The sequence below is a fragment of the Tachyglossus aculeatus genome, chromosome 2, assembly GCF_015852505.1.
Source record: "Tachyglossus aculeatus isolate mTacAcu1 chromosome 2, mTacAcu1.pri, whole genome shotgun sequence".
Lineage (NCBI taxonomy): Eukaryota > Metazoa > Chordata > Mammalia > Monotremata > Tachyglossidae > Tachyglossus > Tachyglossus aculeatus.
Genome location: NC_052067.1, coordinates 55,018,476 through 55,035,283, shown reverse-complemented (window position 1 = coordinate 55,035,283; position 16,808 = coordinate 55,018,476). Strand labels below are relative to the sequence as shown.

The 16,808-nt window shown below is 45.1% G+C and overlaps 1 protein-coding gene and 1 non-coding gene across 3 annotated transcripts in view; one reads left to right on the top strand and one right to left on the bottom strand.

Annotated features, from left to right (window-relative positions):
- Window positions 1-3,857: 3,857 nt before the first annotated feature.
- The window catches only part of LOC119949230 (solute carrier family 22 member 1-like), a 38,362-nt gene continuing 25,411 nt past the window's right edge, over window positions 3,858-16,808 (bottom strand). For both annotated transcript variants that reach the window (XM_038770832.1, XM_038770823.1), the window contains 5 exons: window positions 16,273-16,487; window positions 13,738-13,846; window positions 11,123-11,235; window positions 8,803-8,902; window positions 3,858-6,419 (listed from right to left, as the gene is read on the bottom strand). In XM_038770832.1, coding sequence (XP_038626760.1) covers window positions 6,344-6,419; window positions 8,803-8,902; window positions 11,123-11,235; window positions 13,738-13,846; window positions 16,273-16,487 — 613 coding nt within the window. In that variant the 3' untranslated portion in view covers window positions 3,858-6,343. The remainder of the gene's footprint in view (window positions 6,420-8,802; window positions 8,903-11,122; window positions 11,236-13,737; window positions 13,847-16,272; window positions 16,488-16,808) is intronic.
- On the top strand, window positions 5,790-5,927 carry LOC119924471. Its single transcript, XR_005449183.1, has one exon. It is a non-coding gene; the product is annotated as a small nucleolar RNA SNORA7 (small nucleolar RNA).

The following is a 16,808-nucleotide window of genomic DNA, read 5'->3' as shown; positions in this document are numbered from 1 at the left end:
GGTCTTTCTGACTCCCAAGCCTGTACTGGGACATTCTCCTTCCCTTGAGTTGTGTCATGTTACAGTTGTGTTGTTATTATTTTTAGTAGTAGAAGTAGTATCATATTCATTAAGCACTTTCTGTGGGTCAAACACTGTTCTAAGCACTGGCGCTGGCTTAAGCGCTGACCAGCTGCGTGGTCTTCTCAGATCCATACCCTTTCAGTACTTAATATTCACCCGACCATCAGCCCCACAGCACTTGCACACATAATCTGTGATTCATTTTAATGCCTGTGTTCCCCTCTAGACTTTGAGCTCCTTGTGGACAGGGAAAGGGTCTTACAAACCTGTTTTATTGTACTCTCCCAATTACTTAGTAGAGTACTCAGCATACAATCAATCAATCGTATTTATTGAGTGCTTACTGTGTGCAAAGCACTGTACTAAGTGCTTGGGAAGTACAAGTTGGCAACATATAGACGGTCCCTACCCAACAGTGGGCTCACAGTCTAGAAGCCCTTAATAAATACTATTAATATTACTACTACTACAACTAGACATAATCCCTACCCTCAAAGTGCTTACAGTTTTGTGTATTTCTAGCAGAAGAAAGGAATTATTCTGTCCCCAAGGAGTTCATGTTTCAATGTCAACTCCATTTTAAGAAATATTTTTTGGTGACTGTGCTTCAACCGGCAACACTGTGGCTCTCAAAAGAGTGCAGAATGGGTGCCAATGAATGCTCTTTTTTAAAAGAAAGAAAACTGCTCCAGTGTTTGCTTTGACCTGCTGCCTCACTGGTGATTGTTTTCCTTCATTCAATCATATTTATTGAATGCTTATTATGTGCAAAGTACCGTAGTAAGCACTTGGGAAAGTACAATACAACAATAAACTGACACATTCCCTGCCCAAAGTGAGCAAGCAGGAGGGGCAGAACCCAAGAACTTCACCAGGAGAACACTGAGTAGAAACAGATACTTTGCTGCAGGAATCTCTATGTACACAAAGCCCACCACTGTATCCCCGAGATCCTTGGGTAAGTCACTTAACTAACAGGCAGGGAATATGTCTCCTAATTCTGTCTTACCATGCTCTCCTAAGCACTTAGTACAGTGCTCTGCAAATAAGTGCTCAGTAAATACCATTGATTGATTGAAACTGTAAGTCAGTTTCCTCATCTGTAAAATGGGGATTCAATATTTGTTCTCCCTCCTAATTAGATGGCAAGCTCCATGTGGGACTGGGACTGTGCCAGAACTGATTAACTCGTATTTTTCCCAGTGCCTGGAACAGTGGAACATAGTCTTGTGGATAGAGCACAGGCCTGAGAGAGGGATCTGGGTTCCAATTCTGGGTCAGCCACTTTTCTGTGGCAAGTTCCTTCACTTCTCTGGCCTTCAGTTACCTTATCTGTAAAATGGGGGTAAAGACCGAGCGCCTCATGAGGGACAGAGAGTGTGTCCAACTTCATTGGCTTGTATTCACCCCAGTGCTTAGTCCAGGCCCTGGTATATAGTACTTACATACCACAATTATTATTATTATTCACCTGTAGCAAGTCCCTCTTAAAAAATACCATAATTATTATTATCATCATGGCCTGGGCTAGCGTATTTAGCCTTGCCCTAGTTCGTACGGTCAAAACCCCAGGACAACCAAGAACAAAGCCTGAGTTATTTTCCAACCTCCTTGGGAAAAATGATTCCCCACCACAGGGGAGTGATTTCAATCAGAGATTCTTTAACCGTCTCCGGAGTGTCGAGGATCGGGGAAGATGGCAACTCCCCACCCTTCCACATCTTGGGATTCTTCCTACTAAACGTTAAAATAAACAATGAAACCGGAGGAAAGGGCAGGAACTCGATGTCTCTGACTCCGGTCCTTCTCCCGAAGAGAATGAATATTCCCGGACCCAAAGGAGGATGGAGGTGGTCAAGAAGAGGCAACCAGAACTAAAAGTGCTGGCAGTTCTCCAGAGGCTCTAGAGATTCAAGTTAGGGGCCTGTTGGGGTCTTAGAGTCCCTGGAAGGAATGCAAAGCTGCTAAGAGACCAGGATTGGATGCAAGACCCAATGGGAAGCAGCATGGCTTAGTGACTAGAGCACAGGCGGGAGAGTTGGAAGAACCTGGGTTCTAATCCCGGCTCTGCTACGTGTCTGCTGCGTGACCTTGGGCAAGCCACTTAACTTCTCTGGGTCTCACTTACCTCATCTGTAAAATGGGGATTAAGAGTGTGAGTCCCATGTGTGTCCAAACTGACTGACTTGGGTCTGCCCCAGTGCTTTAAAACAGTGTTTGGCACATAGTTACTGCTTAACCATAATAATAATCATTATTATTATCATTATTAAGACCCAATTTTCCTGCCACCAGCCAACAACGCTCCACGCCGCAACAAACTACCAAGGAATGTAGGCAAAACTCTCCACACTCCTTATCCTCCTTGCTGCAACATTAAACCCCAGAGCAATAGAGTGTTTGTGTTGGAGAGGGCTCTAAAACGGGACTACATTTTGTTCCCATATGGGTCAAACTGAGCCAAAGCTGGAAGCAATTAATAATGATCTTTTCTCAATTCCTGGACCTAAGTTCCAATTAGAAACCAAGCCACAGTTAGACCCAGGAGGCGCAGCATTCCAAAGCGGTACTCTAAACGTCTAAAGGTTTTTTAAAAAATTTTAATGGAGTTTTTATTTCATATTTCCCAAGCAGATTTTGATATCCAAAATCCAAAGCAGGTGGGCCTTCTTCCAACAGCTCAAAAGAGAGAGGTTTTAGAAGAGAAGCAACGTGACCTAGCGGATAGAGCACGGGCCTGGGAGTGAGAGGGACCTGGGTTCTAATCCTGACTCTTTAGCTGCTCTATCTGAATAAGGTGCCCAGATTCACTTCGGGGAGAACTCGTTCTCCACTCCCGCAGGTGATCTATCAGGGTCTGAGGCGTGGCCACTTCAAATATCCTGACAAACATCCTTCATGCTCTAAATCTCTTCAAAGAACAGCTCCTTCACTGTGTTCCCTCAGGGATGCCACACCGGGTTCTGCCTGGACTCGTCCTCCGGCACAACCAGAGACCGGCCTTGTTGTAATCGATGGCCACCTCATCCTGAGCCGTCCTCTAAAGCATTGCCACTTTCTATGGGCAGAGCACTATACTAAGTGCTTAGGAGAGCATAGTAAAACAGAATTAGCCGACACACTCCCTGCCTGTTAAGTGACTTACCCAAGGATCTCGGATATACAGTGTTGGGCTTCGTGGAGATTCATGCATCACAGTATCTGTTTCTACTCATGTTCTCCTGGTGAAGTTCTTGGGTTCTGCCCCTCCTACTTGCTCGCTGTGGGCAGGGAACATGTCAGTTTATTGTTATACTGTACTTTGCCAAGCGCTTAGCACAGTACTTTGCACATAATAAGTGTTCAATAAATATGATTGACTGACTGAATGAAAACAGTCACTAGTGAGGCAGCAGGTCAAGTAAACACTCTGGAATAGTTTTCTATCTTCTAAAAAAGAAAAAGAGCATTCACGGGCACCCATTTTGCACTCAAGAGCCACAGTGTTGCCGGTTGAAGCACAGTCACCAAAAAATATTTCTTAAAATGAAGTTGACACAATAAATAATAAATCATCATCATCATCATCATAATTGTGGCATTTGTTTAGTGCTTACTATGTGCCTAGCACTATACAAAGCGCCAGGGTAGGTACTGTGTCAGGTTGGATACAGTCCCTGCCCTATATGGGGCTCACAGTCTCAATCCCCATTTTACAGATGATGTAACTGAGTCCCAGAGAAGTGAAGTGACTTGCCCAAGGTCACACACGGGAGAGCGAACCCACCGTACACTTGAAAAAAGGCCTCAGAAGCTCGTGGTAGAGAGCAGTGTTTATTACTTGATAAGCAAGAGTGTTATCATTACAGATTGAGAGATGAGAATCAATAACTGCCGTGGTGTTGGTGAAGTGCTTACTCAGTGCCCAGCTACTAAGCATTAGGGTGGATAGAAGATAACCACGTCTGTCGGACACAGTCCCTGTCCCACGTGGGGCTCACGGTCTAAAGGGTAAGGAGATCACGTACTGAATCACCTGTTTACAGATGAGGAAACTGAGGCACGGGGGAATTAAGTGACTGGCCCAAGGTCACACAGAACAGGGATTAGAACGCAGGTCCTTGGGCTATTGAGAAGGGGCCACACTGTTTCCCAAAGCATAACCGCTGAGACACGAAAATGATTTATACTTCATTCTCCCGTGTGCTGGATGGAAGGTACTGAATGAGAAATGGGCAAATTGAGAAGCAGCGTGGCCTAGAGGTAAGAGAACATCCCGGGAGTCAGAGGATCTGGGTTCTAATCCTGCCTCTGCCACTTAATTACTGTGTAACCGTGGGCAAGGCACTCCCCTTCTCTGGGCTTCAATTACCAAGTGTGGGATTAAGGACTGTGAGCCCCACGCGGGACACGGATGTGCCCTACCTAATTATCTTGTATCTACCCCAGCGCTTAGTACAGTGCCTGGAGCATAGTAAGTGCTTAAATACCATTGAAAAATTTCCTTTCAAATAACCCTGTACAATCAATCCGTCAATGGTATTTATTGAGCCCTTACTGTGTGGAGAGCACTATATTAAGTGTGTGGGACAGTACAGTACAACAGAGTTGGTAGACACATTCCCTGACCACAATGAGCTTACAGTCCAGAGGGCAACAAATGCTTGTTTTGCTTTCCATGAGATAAAAGCAATCAGCGTCCACCCTCCAAACCAGAACGGAAGCTCGGGCCCTCTCCCACCCTTTCCCCCATTGCTCAGGATAATTCAGGAATTTAGTTACCCATCTGGATATTCGTCTCCATTCAATCGCCATTCAAAATGTTTTCCACGGCGGAACGTTTCCAGCTTCTAGGTGGCCCCGATCTCCAATGTAGCCAACCAGTACTGAGACCTCTCAGGGCAGGGGACCGAACAATGACTCTAGAAAGCAGGGCACTCTACTCTCTACACCCAGATTTTTAAATAAACTGCCACTTGTGGGAGTTGCTTAGCACAACTGGATCAGAACGAATCCCGGTATGGGAGAGATGGTGATGAGATGCATTCAAAAAGAGATTTGCGCTGATTCAATCTGAGTAGGGTGGCCAACTACCATAAATTCTATCTTCTTAATGAGGAAATCCACCCACTGACACAATATGGATAGGATAGAGAAATCAAAGAAAATCCGGGGCACAAAAACTTTATGCCTAAAAATGGTCGATCAGTTCTTAGAACCGAGCGAGAACTCCCCCTTACTTCAAAACCCTCCCCTGCTTTCAAATTCCTGTTTATTCGCCCGCTATGAGCAACTGAAGTATTTGTGTCTTTAACTCCATTAGGAAGCTTGAGAGGCAGACCCGGGAGTTGCTTTATTTGCATACTTCCCTGAATGACCATGAACGTCAATTTGACTTTCAAATCAGTTTGCTAGAATGAACTACTTGCACATCTCAGGCAACTAGTCTTAGAAAAGCAGAATACGACGTTTTGCTAATAAAGGCAGTCATCCTGCAAACCAAAAGCATTTTCTTGATATGGAGAATGAGAGGAGCTACTGAACACAGTGTATATCCAGTTTTAGACACCTCTCTCACAAGCTCTTAGTGCTCTGCACACGGTAAGAGCTCAATAAATACCAATGATAATTGACGAGGCAGAATTCATGTGTTGGAGGGCCTTAAAATTTTCTGGCCATTTGGGGAGGAGTCTGCCTCCTCTCCCACCTCTGGGTGAAAAGATAAATAATTTGGGTACCACCATCTCACCCTCTCAGGATCACACCTGGAGGGATTCCAGCACTCTACCAGTCTCGACTATGGGAGGGAGAGTCGAGCAGAGGCCTACCCATTCCACTTCTAGCTTGGCCAGTGGCTAGAGAGTGGAAAGAAATCTGTTACAGATCAAAACTCACCTGTGCTGGGCAGCAGTAGCATGGAAGAGAGTCGACGGTGGAGACTCAAGTGTACTGTGCGGAAGAAAGCCATGATAAACCACTTCCATATTTTTTTTTTTAACCAAGAAAACTCTATGGATACACTTGCAGAATGATTGCAGATGGAGGTGGGGAATTCTGGGAGAGACGTATCCGTGGAGTCACTATGGATCTGAGACAACTCAACAGCATAAGACAAGACCGCTAATTCACTATCCGGTTAGGGTAGAAGGAAAGAAGACCGGAGAACTCTGCTTTGGCACTGACACTGCCCCTTGAGAGAGTATGAACAAGAATCCTGAAAATCAGTGGAGATAAAGGAGAAGACGGGTTCAGGCAGCTGGTCTTCGCCATGACATCCTTGGACAAACCCCAGATCTGATTCTTAGTTTTTTGCTAGCTCCGATGTTTGGATCTGAAGATAAATCAAGTTTTCTTTGGTCTTCCCTTTTTGGCAGTGACTAAAAAGAAAACCAAAATCACTATTAACCACAATACGGTCTGGAACACAGAGGACATGAACTAATCAGAAAACTAGAGGGAAAGAGCCAAGGCAGAAGGAGGGCAAATCATTATCGTCATCCCCCTGGCCGGGAATACACTCCCTCCGCACCTCCGCCAAATCATTATAATTTAATGGAGACAGAGAAGGGAATCTAAAAGCTAGGGCGTTTAAATGGCTATTTATTGGCTTCATTACAGATCTCCATATCCTCTGGCGTCACTGTGTTTCATGTTGATAATGAAGCACGTTCAGCAAAGCAGAACTGGCAGAACATAATCTACAAATGAGCACACGAGACAACACTGCTTCTTACTGAGCACTTACTGTGTGAAGAGCATGGTACTGAGCCCTTTCAGTGGTATTTGTTAATTGTTTACTGTGTACCAGGCACTGTACTAAGCACTGAGGTAAGTATTCATTCATTCATTCATTCAATCGTATTTATTGAGCGCTTACTGTGTGCAGAGCACTGTACTAAGCGCTTGGGAAGTACAAGTTGCCAACATATAGAGACGTTCCCTACCCAACAGTGGGCTCACAGTCTAGAAGGGAGAAGGGGGTGGTAGACAGAATCGAAGGCAACTGAGACCCCACGACCAAGAACCCAATGAGGCTTGGGCTTCTCTCAGAAATCCTCTGATGCCCTCACATTTCCCTCGTAAGGGCAGTGGGGTCCGGAGTATGTCCCAGAGGGGCTTTTACTACGACACAGTGGATTCTGGGGGCTGCTGGAACTACCGCCATCTGAAAGTGAATTCTTCTCCTCCTACTACAGCCCAGCCCCCAAACTCTGCTCCTCTGCTGCCAGCTTATTCACCGTGCCTACATCTCTCTTCCCACATCCGCTTCCTAGCCTGGAACTCTCTCCCCCTCTCGATATGCCAGACCACTACTCTGTCCACCTCCAAAACACTCCAAGAAGACATTCCCGATTAAACCCCCTTTTCCCCGGCTCCCTCTTCCAACCGTGTCGTCTAAGCACCTGGATTTCCGTCCTTCGGACATCTGATATTTGCCCCACCCCCAACCCCACAACAACTAAGTACAGATCGTTAAATTACATATTATATATTTCTTATTTATTTCTATTTCTGTCTGTCTCCCTCTCTAGATTGTAAGCACGTTAGGAGCAGGGAACATGTCTGCTAATTCAGTTGGATTGTAGTAATAGTAATAATTATGGCACTTGCTAAGTGCTTACATGAGCCAAGCACTTTACTAAACCCTGGGGTGGATACAAGCAAATTGGGTTGGACACACTCCATCCCATGTGGGGCTCTCGGTCTCCACCCCCATTTTAAGTACGGGTAACGGGCACGGGAAAGTGACGTGACTTGCCCAAGGTCATAGAGCAGACAAGAGCTCTGCACAAGGACTCAATAAATGCTACTGACTGATTGATTGGATGCCTCCTCGGCTTCCAAACCTGGGAAATGTCAAGAGGAGTCTTGGTCGCTCCCATCCCATCCAACTACCATCATGCCGGTCCAGCCTCGGAAGACTCTCCCTCCCTCCACCCAAATCTTCCCCTGTCTAACAGTGAAACCATCTGGCTGCTAAATTCTTTACCTAAACCCTGAGTGTTGTAAAGATAAGCATTTGGGGTCATCTAAACACTCGACCCACTTGTTTCCCTGCAAGGGAAAGCCTAGCCCACCGGAGGAAACCCAAGCTCCCACACGGATCTGTCCCTGTGGTCGAGCAGGCTTTGGAACAACTGATTTTTCCAGTTCTCCATCGTCCTCTGCCATTGAAATGCAGGCGGTGCTGGCTTTTGCAGGCCCGTGGGGACTAAGACAGATGAAGTGCAAAGAAAATATCACCTCCTCTCACAACATATCCCTTATAAATGACAGAAAACAGACCAGCTGAATGTCTTGAGCCCTCTTGGATATTTTTTTTTAATGGTACTTGTTAATCGCTTACTATGTGACAGACAACGTACTAAGTGCTGAGGGAAATACCAGCTAATCAGGTTTTTTTGGTTTGGGGGTTTTTCTATGGTATTTGTTAAGATCTATGTTCCAGACATTGTACTAAGCACTGGGGTAGATACAAGCAATCAGGTTTGAGTTTTGGTTTTTTTTATGGTATTTGTTAGGCATTTACTATGTGCCAGGCACTATGATGAGCACTGGGATAATCAGATTGGTCCCAGTCCCACAGTCTTAATCCCCATTTTACAGATGAGGTAACTGAGGCCCAGAGAAATGAAATGACTTGTCCAAGATCACAAAACATACAAGAGGCAGAGCCAGGATTAGAACCCAGATCCTTCTGATTCCCTGGCTCTACCCACTAGACCACACTGCTTCTATTTGCCTTATAGTGAGCCTTACCTCCTCATGCTTTCAGCATCTTCAATGGTCTCTGGTAGCTTTATGCCTTTGGTCTCCGGGAGAAGCAATACCGTTCCACCAGCGACTAAGCCCACCACACCTTAAAAGAAGACAGGTTTGAAAAGAACAGCAAATCTTAGACGTTCTGTTTTCCGAAGGAATGACGACAAATAAGAAGGGAGGTCATTTTAGAAGGTGAATACATTTATGGATGCAAAAATACACCAAAGTATATTTGGATTTTTGGACTCAGTGTAAATTTTCACTCAACAAGGAGATAAAACTACAATACCTATATATCACAAAACCTGGGCCCGGTCCCGTTACTCGGAAAGAAAATGGAGCAAACCTCCTAACCCCTTCTCCCATTCGTATTTGGAAACGATGGTGCAAGAACTTACCCAACTTCATCTCCTGGTCTTGCATTTACACACTTGTTAAGTCAGGACAATTCTGATTGGAATTAATTTATTATACTCCAGAGTACCCTGACAGAAATAATGGGATATGGCAAAGCTGTGAAAGTTATTTTAATACTTGACCATAAATCCAGATTGGATTAAGTCCAAGAAGCCCATGACGACTCTGAAAAAGGCTCCTTCCTCCCTAAAAGAGCTTTTAAATGCTGCAGAAAGACGTACTATCCTGAGCTCTGAGCCCTGAGTTTGCGGACTGACAAAGGACAATAACGTCCCCTCCAGCTTTGAAAATATTTCGACTGGGTCTGCTGAGCATTGCTGCGGGAGCACTGTTTCAGGAGCAATTCATTCAATCGTATTTATTGAGCGCTGCGTGCAGAGCACTGTACTAAGCGCTTGGGAGAGTACAATATAACAATAAACAGACACATTTCAGGCTCACAACGAGATTATGTTGCACAGAGAGCAATAGAACTGAAATAAAAGTCAAAGAGACAGGCCTATCATTCTTTCCCCCATGGGTATTTGCTTGTCTCCTCCTTTTTATCATAAATGATGATCTATTTATTGATGATAGGTTTAGTGGGGCATGTTGGATGGCTAAGCAGTGTGCGGTCTTGCTGGCCTCTCTGGTGTTGAATCAGTTACTTCTTGGATTACTCCCAACATGAATTTAGACCGTAAGCTCAATGTGGGCAGGGACTGTTATACTGTTATATTGTACTCTCCCAAGCGCTTAGTACAGTGCTCTGCATACAGTAAGCTCTCAATCAATACCATTGCCGCAAGGCCTACCAGAGATCCTCTCCTTCCCCATTAAACAGGATTGACAGATTTTGAATTTCATCCTTTGCCTCCACAATTCCAAACAGGCCTTGAGGGAAGTAGCGTGGCCAAGTAGAAAGAGCACAGGCTTGGGAGTCAGAGGACCTGGGTTCTAACCCTGGCTCCACCATGTACCTGCTATGTGCAAGTCGCTTAACTTCTCTGTGCCTCGGCTCCATCTGCGAAGTGGAGGGTTTTTTTTTTTTTTAAATGGAATTTATTAGGCGCTTACTATGTGCAAAGCACTGTTCTAAGCGCTGGGGAGGTTACAAGGTGATCGGGTTGTCCCACGGGGGGCTCACAGTCTTAATCCCCATTTTACAGATGAGGTAACTGAGGCACAGAGAAGGGAAGTGACTTGCCCAAAGTCACACAGCTGACAATTGGTGGAGCAGGGGTTTGAACCCATGACCTCTGACTCGAAAGCCCGCACTATTTCCACTGAGCCACGCTGCTTCTCTAAGGTTCAATACCTGTCCGCCCCCCTACTCGGAATGTGAGCCCGAAGTTGGACATAATTACCTTTTATCTATCCCAGTGCTTAGTACAGTACTTGTCACATGGCTGTTTATCAAAATTTCATCTTATTATTATTATTAATAGTAATGAACAGGAGGCCAAAGTTATTCCCCTAGGATGTGTGGAGGAGCACATACTGGTAATTATTGGACAGCAGCCCTAAGGACCTGAAAGAGTTGATGTATCTCGCCAAGGCTCAAACTTATTTTGAGCCAGAATCTCTCAGGTAAAAATCCCTAATTTTTAGGGCTTTTGAACTGAGAGATTCTAACTACGTTGCCTTTCTTCATCATCATCAAACTACCTGCTGGTTTTCATCTTCTCTGGAATCTCCCCAGGAAGTGCTTAATATAGTGCCTGGCACATAGTAAGCAGTTAACAAATATCATTAAAAAAAAAAAAAGAAGCCAAATGAGAGCCTTATGTGTGTGCTCTGGAAAGGATGGGGTATCTCTTCTTCTGAACTTCCCCAGGAGTAGAAATCATTTTCTGGAGGGTCCACTGAGAGGAATATGGCAGAAATTACCAGAGTTGCCCGATGTTAAGTGAAGACTTACCAAATAAAGTAAGCGGCAGCTCATGCCAAACTTCGGTCATTCTGAAGACAATGAAGGGGGTTATGATCCCCCCAACATCACACAGAGAAGAGCAGACCATGACTCCGAGGTTCCTGGCAAAATGGAGTGAGTAGGAAAAACTCATCGGGTTTGAATTTAATACGCGAACCTGTCACGACATTGTGTACAATACTGGTAATCTATACACGACCGGTCGGGAAATTGGGTGCTTAAAGGACCCCAAAGCCGCCTTTATATTCAGCAAGCTTTCCCCAAAACTCTTTCCCTACCACGGGGAAAAGAATGAACCTTTGGGATAAAAACTTATTGATCAACTTATACTTGAATTCAGGAAAATACACTCCACTTGTTTCCCAAAGGTGTCTAATCTGTCGAGTAGAAACCGGCAGAAGTCAGCTCCTCAGATTCTGAGGACAGAAGCCCAAAATCCCAAAGGCCCAGGAGAGAAAAAAAATGAACAAACTGTGCATCTTGCAGAACATACAGGCTGCCACACCTACAAATCTCTGACTTTCTCTGGCCTTGGGTAAAGCTTCCCTTCTCAATCAATGGTATTTACTGAGTAGTTACTGTGTGCAGTATTTACTGGGCGCTTAGGTGAGCACACAACAGACTGGGCAGACACATTCTCTGTCCACAAGGAGCTTACAGACTAGAGGGAGAGGCAGACAACACAAATAAATCATTTATGGATATGAACCTAAGTGCAGTGGAGCTGAGGGTGGGGTGAACATTGAGGGTAAGTAGAGTTGAGGGCTCTGTATCTGTTTAAGCTTATTTTGTGCCCCTTTACTCCAAGAATCCCTTTCATTCCTGAGGTCGGGTGCCCCTCAGATATGAATTGAAACTTGGGAACAGATTCAGACACCCGCCCCCTTCCTTGAGTGCTTCCCCATCAGGCTGAATCACGACTTCTCCCCCCGCAGCTTTAATCAATCAATCAGTGGTATTTAGTGAGTACTTACTACGGTAGACTACTGTATTAAGCGCTTGGGAGAGTCCTATGAGCTTACAGTCTAGAGGTGGAGATAGACATTATTATAAATAAGTGACTTGTGAGATGATTTAAAGCTACATACACAAGTGCAGGGGAAAGGGTGACTATCAAGTGACCAAAGGTCACAAGGGATGTTCTCCCGCTCTCTTCTGTTTTATTTATACTCTTGGATCTCACAGGGATCTGGAAGGACAATACGATGGTTCTCAACCCCGGGGAAGGACACCACAATGATTTTTAGCTTCATTCTCCCAAGTGGAGAATGGAGGGTTTCGATTGAGAGTGGGTACATGAGAAGCAGTGTCATCTAGTGGAAAGAGCATGGGCCTCGGAGTCAGAAGGCCTGGGTGCTAATCCTGACTCCGTCACTTGTCTTCTGTGTGACCTTGGGACAGTCACTCCACTTCTCTATGGCTCAGTTACCGCATCTATGAAATGGGGATCAAGACTGTGAGCCCCACGTGGTACAGGGACCTTGACCAACCTGATTAGCTTGTATCTAACTCCAGTGCTTAGAACAGTGCCGGGCACATAAGAAAGCACTTAGCAAGGGTTATAAATATTATTATTAATAACGAATACCATTTTAAAAAAGGTCAAGATTTCCCTCACAGTCTTCCATATGACATCATGATGCTACAGTGTGTGCCCAGGATACCACTTGAAGCCTGTCATAACCATGTCATATGAAATGGAAGAGGGGTGGCAAAATTTTCTCCACTTCAGAGTGGCCACGTGTGCGATACTGGCCCATTCTGGGGCCACAGCTGACTCCAAGAGGTTCTTGGTGACTGCTCTGAGCCAGAGAAAGGCAGCTGGAAGCACTTATATAAATATCCCTAAATTTTATATTTATTTATATTAAAGTCTGTCTCGCCCTCTAGACTGTAAGCTCACTGTGGGCAGGGAACCAGTCTGCCAACTCTGTTCATTCATTCAATCAATTTGTTATCGATTTATTGAGGGTTTACTGAGTGCAAAACACTGTACTGAGTTGTACTGCATTCCCTCCAGTGCTCTGAACAGAGCAAGCACTTAATGCAGTTAATGCTGCTGATGCTTCTGACTAGAGCAGAGAAAGGCTCTGGATGCTTCCCCATTTTTAACTGCAACTGCAGTTGACAAAACTGGTTAAAGCAAAAATTCAGGCCCCATTTTGCGGTGGGGTTAGTGTTAGATTGCATGCTCCTTGTGGGAAAGGAACCTGTCTACAGACTTTGCTCTTTTGTACTCTCCCAAGAACTTAGTACGGCACTCTGCACACAGTGAACACTGGATAAATATGGCCGATTGATTGTTAGAGTTAAAGAAGAAAGAGTGCAGCGTAGGGATTAAGATCAGAATAGGGACTCAGAATAGGGACCCAAAGGTTAGTAAGCACATAGATTAAAGATAGGTGTTGACGATTAGCTTTTTACCAGAGAGCTAACTTGACACTTGATTCCACGGTTGCTGGCGAGCAATTAATTATTAAATGGCCCATGGAATTATTTTGCCTTGTTTCTATAAGGCTTTTCATGCTCAGTCGATAAATATTTCTGGAGCATTTCTGCGGACTGGCCCACCCTCCCAAACTGGCTGAGTGAGATGTATTCACCTGATGAATGTCGGATATAATTCTGCATTCACTAAACAGACCATTTCAAAAGCCATTGTGATCCCCATTCGTCCCAAGCAGGCCACCACAGTCTTTAACCAGGACAAATCTAGAAAGAAAACAGAAATAGATCATATCGGGGGGTAGGGGAGCAGTCAGTGGGGAGTTCCCATCTTTGAGCTGGGTCAGGAAACAGCATTCACCCAGTTTAATTAACTGAATAAATAAATACAAACCGATAATGTTTTGTTTTGGCTTGAGGGATCGGTTGACATGGAAATGCTAAGAACCCCTGTTGCCTCTTTGTTTGCCTTTTCTTCCTCTTCTGGCTAGGGCACTCAGCCTTCTTCAAATTCTAGGACTTGCTTCAGAATCCCAGTCAAAACCCCATTCCCCACCTTGATCTACCTTTAGGTGCTACAAACATTAATTACAACAACACACAGAGAGACAACTTTTTTGACTGTGGTTCCCTCATGGGTCTTTTCAGCCACCCAAGTACCAATAGTCAAATTTTTTTTTAATTTTACGGTTTTTGTTAAGCTCTTACTATGTGCCAGGCACTGTATTAAGTGCTGGGGTGGATACAAAGTAAACAGGTTGGACACAGTCCACGTCCCCCACGGGGCTCACAGTCTCAATCCCTATTTTACAGATGAGGGAACCGAGGCAGAGAGAAGTTAAGTGACTTGCCAAAGGTCCCACAGCAGACAGGTGGCGGAGCCGGGATTAAAACTCAAATCCCGGCTCCCACTAAGCCACACTGCTTCTCCTCGGTGATGTCTTCTCATACGAAGCACACCTAGACTGTAAGGTTATTGTGGGCAGGGAATGTTTCTGTTATATTGATATATTGTAATCTCCTAAGCACTTAGTACAGCGCTCTGCACACGGTAAGTGCTCAAAAAATACCACTGATTGATTGACAACTAGACAGGATCTACCTGTGTAGAAAACTGTGCCTGTACCTACTCAAGAGGTCTAAAGAGAAGTGGAATTAGACATAATTGGGCAGCTCTCTCGCCGAGCAAAGAGGATTCCAAATCTGCCCCCTTTCAGCCTTGGCTCCTGCTGAAGAAACAGATGCAACAGATCTAACTAGCCCCATATGCGCCTTTCGGGGTAACCTTGGACCCTGTGTTCCAACCCTGGGGGAGTTTTGACCACTGTGCTGAGGGTCAGAGCATTCTTACCCAACAGTTCCTCTCTGAAGAGAACAGTCTCTCCCAAGGGTCTCTCTCTCTCTCTCTTCTGAAAGGAAGATTCCCCGCTTGGCCAGAAATCTCTCTCGTCCTTATTCAGGAATTCTCATTGAAGAATCTTACCCAACCACATGCCAAAATCAATCTGTCAGAAGACTAGGCAATCACCCACCAGTGGGATTTACTGAGCGCTTACTGCATGCACAGCACTGCAGTAATAATAATAATAATAATGGTATTTGTTAAGGGCTTACTACGTGCAAAGCACCATTCTAAGCAGTGGGGAGGTTATAAGGTGATCAGGTTGTCCCACGGGGACTCGCATTTTAATCCCCATTCTACAGATGAGGTAACTGAGGCCCACAGAAGTGACTTGCCCAAAGTCACACAGCTGACAGTTGGCAGAGCCGGGATTTGAGCCCATGACCTCTGACTCCAAAGCCTGCGCTCTCCTCTCCGCCCCTCAGTACTTCCTGTTGCGATTCTAGTTTTGCTGTAATAAATGTATCCTTTGGAATATGCATATATAATATATAGAGAGAGAGATGCAAAATTAAGAAAAAGATAAGTGATGATTAGAACAATGCAAATTCATTTCTTGGAACCCCAAAAAGAGGGTATTACACCCAATATGGAGCACAAAACTCTGCACAAAGTCCCATCAGTTAATGGTTCCGGCAGAGGGTTCTAGAAAATTTGGAGACTTGCAGCCATCATAAAATGCACTTTGAGATTTTTCAAGGAAAGTGATTCTCTGCAAAGAATGTCCGAGGCAGTTTATTTGCTTCCCTTAAACTTATGCGAGATTCCTCACTCGACCAGCAAAAAGCCACACGGTAAATGTGCTTTATCTCTATGCCAGCTCTGGGATTTTAGCAATCTATCAATTGCATTTATTGAATGTTTACTGTGTGCAGAGCACTGTACTAGGCACTTGGGAGAGGACAATAGAGTAGAGGTGGTAAACGCGTTTCCTGCCCGCAGTGAGCTTATAGACTAGAGGGGGAGAGAGACATTAATATAAATAAATTACAGCTATTTACAAGTGCTGTGGGCTGAGGGAGGGGTGAATAAAGGGAACAAATCCAAAGGCAAGAATGATGCAGAAGGGAGTGGGAGAAGAATAAATGATACAGCTATTTACAAGTGCTGTGGGGCTGAGAGAGGGGTGAATAAAGGGAACAAATCCAAGGGTAAGAATGATGCAGAAGGGAGTGGGAGAAGAATAAATGAGGGCTTAGTCAGGGAAGGCCTTTTGGAGGAGACGGGCCTTCGGTAAGGTTTATCAGAAACAGGAAGATAAACTTGAGGACGACGTGAGCGGGGAACTCACCGCCAGGAATAAAAGTAGCAAGAACGCAGGCGGCCCCAGCCACCATATTGGACAAGGCCCACGGGAAGCGACGGCCAAAGCGATCGATGGTGAGGATGATGATGAGGGCCGCGGGGAACTCTACCAGGGCAGAGTAGAAGAAATCCAGGTACAGGTTCCCCGCTGTGGCTCCCATGTGCAGGATGAGGCCCTGATAGAGCACAGAACTTGTGAACCTGGGTAAAGAACAAAATCCAAATCCAAGCTAACCCTCTTCAACGGTCACGGGCTCGCCATTCCCCGGGAGAACGCCCAATTCCGCCTGGTAACAAGTTATGGGGGGACATTCAAGTGCCCAGTTCAGTTCGGAAAAGTAACGTGGAAATCTGGAGTTGAAAAACAAGCAGGATTTGGGAGAGGGGCTTAACCTCACTCAATATCATGTTTCTGCCCGTATCTCAAGAGCTCTAGAGGGAACAGGTTCTCTTAATCAATCAATGGAATTTATTAAGCGCTTACCGTGGGAAGGGCACTGTACTAAGCGCTCGGGAGAGTAC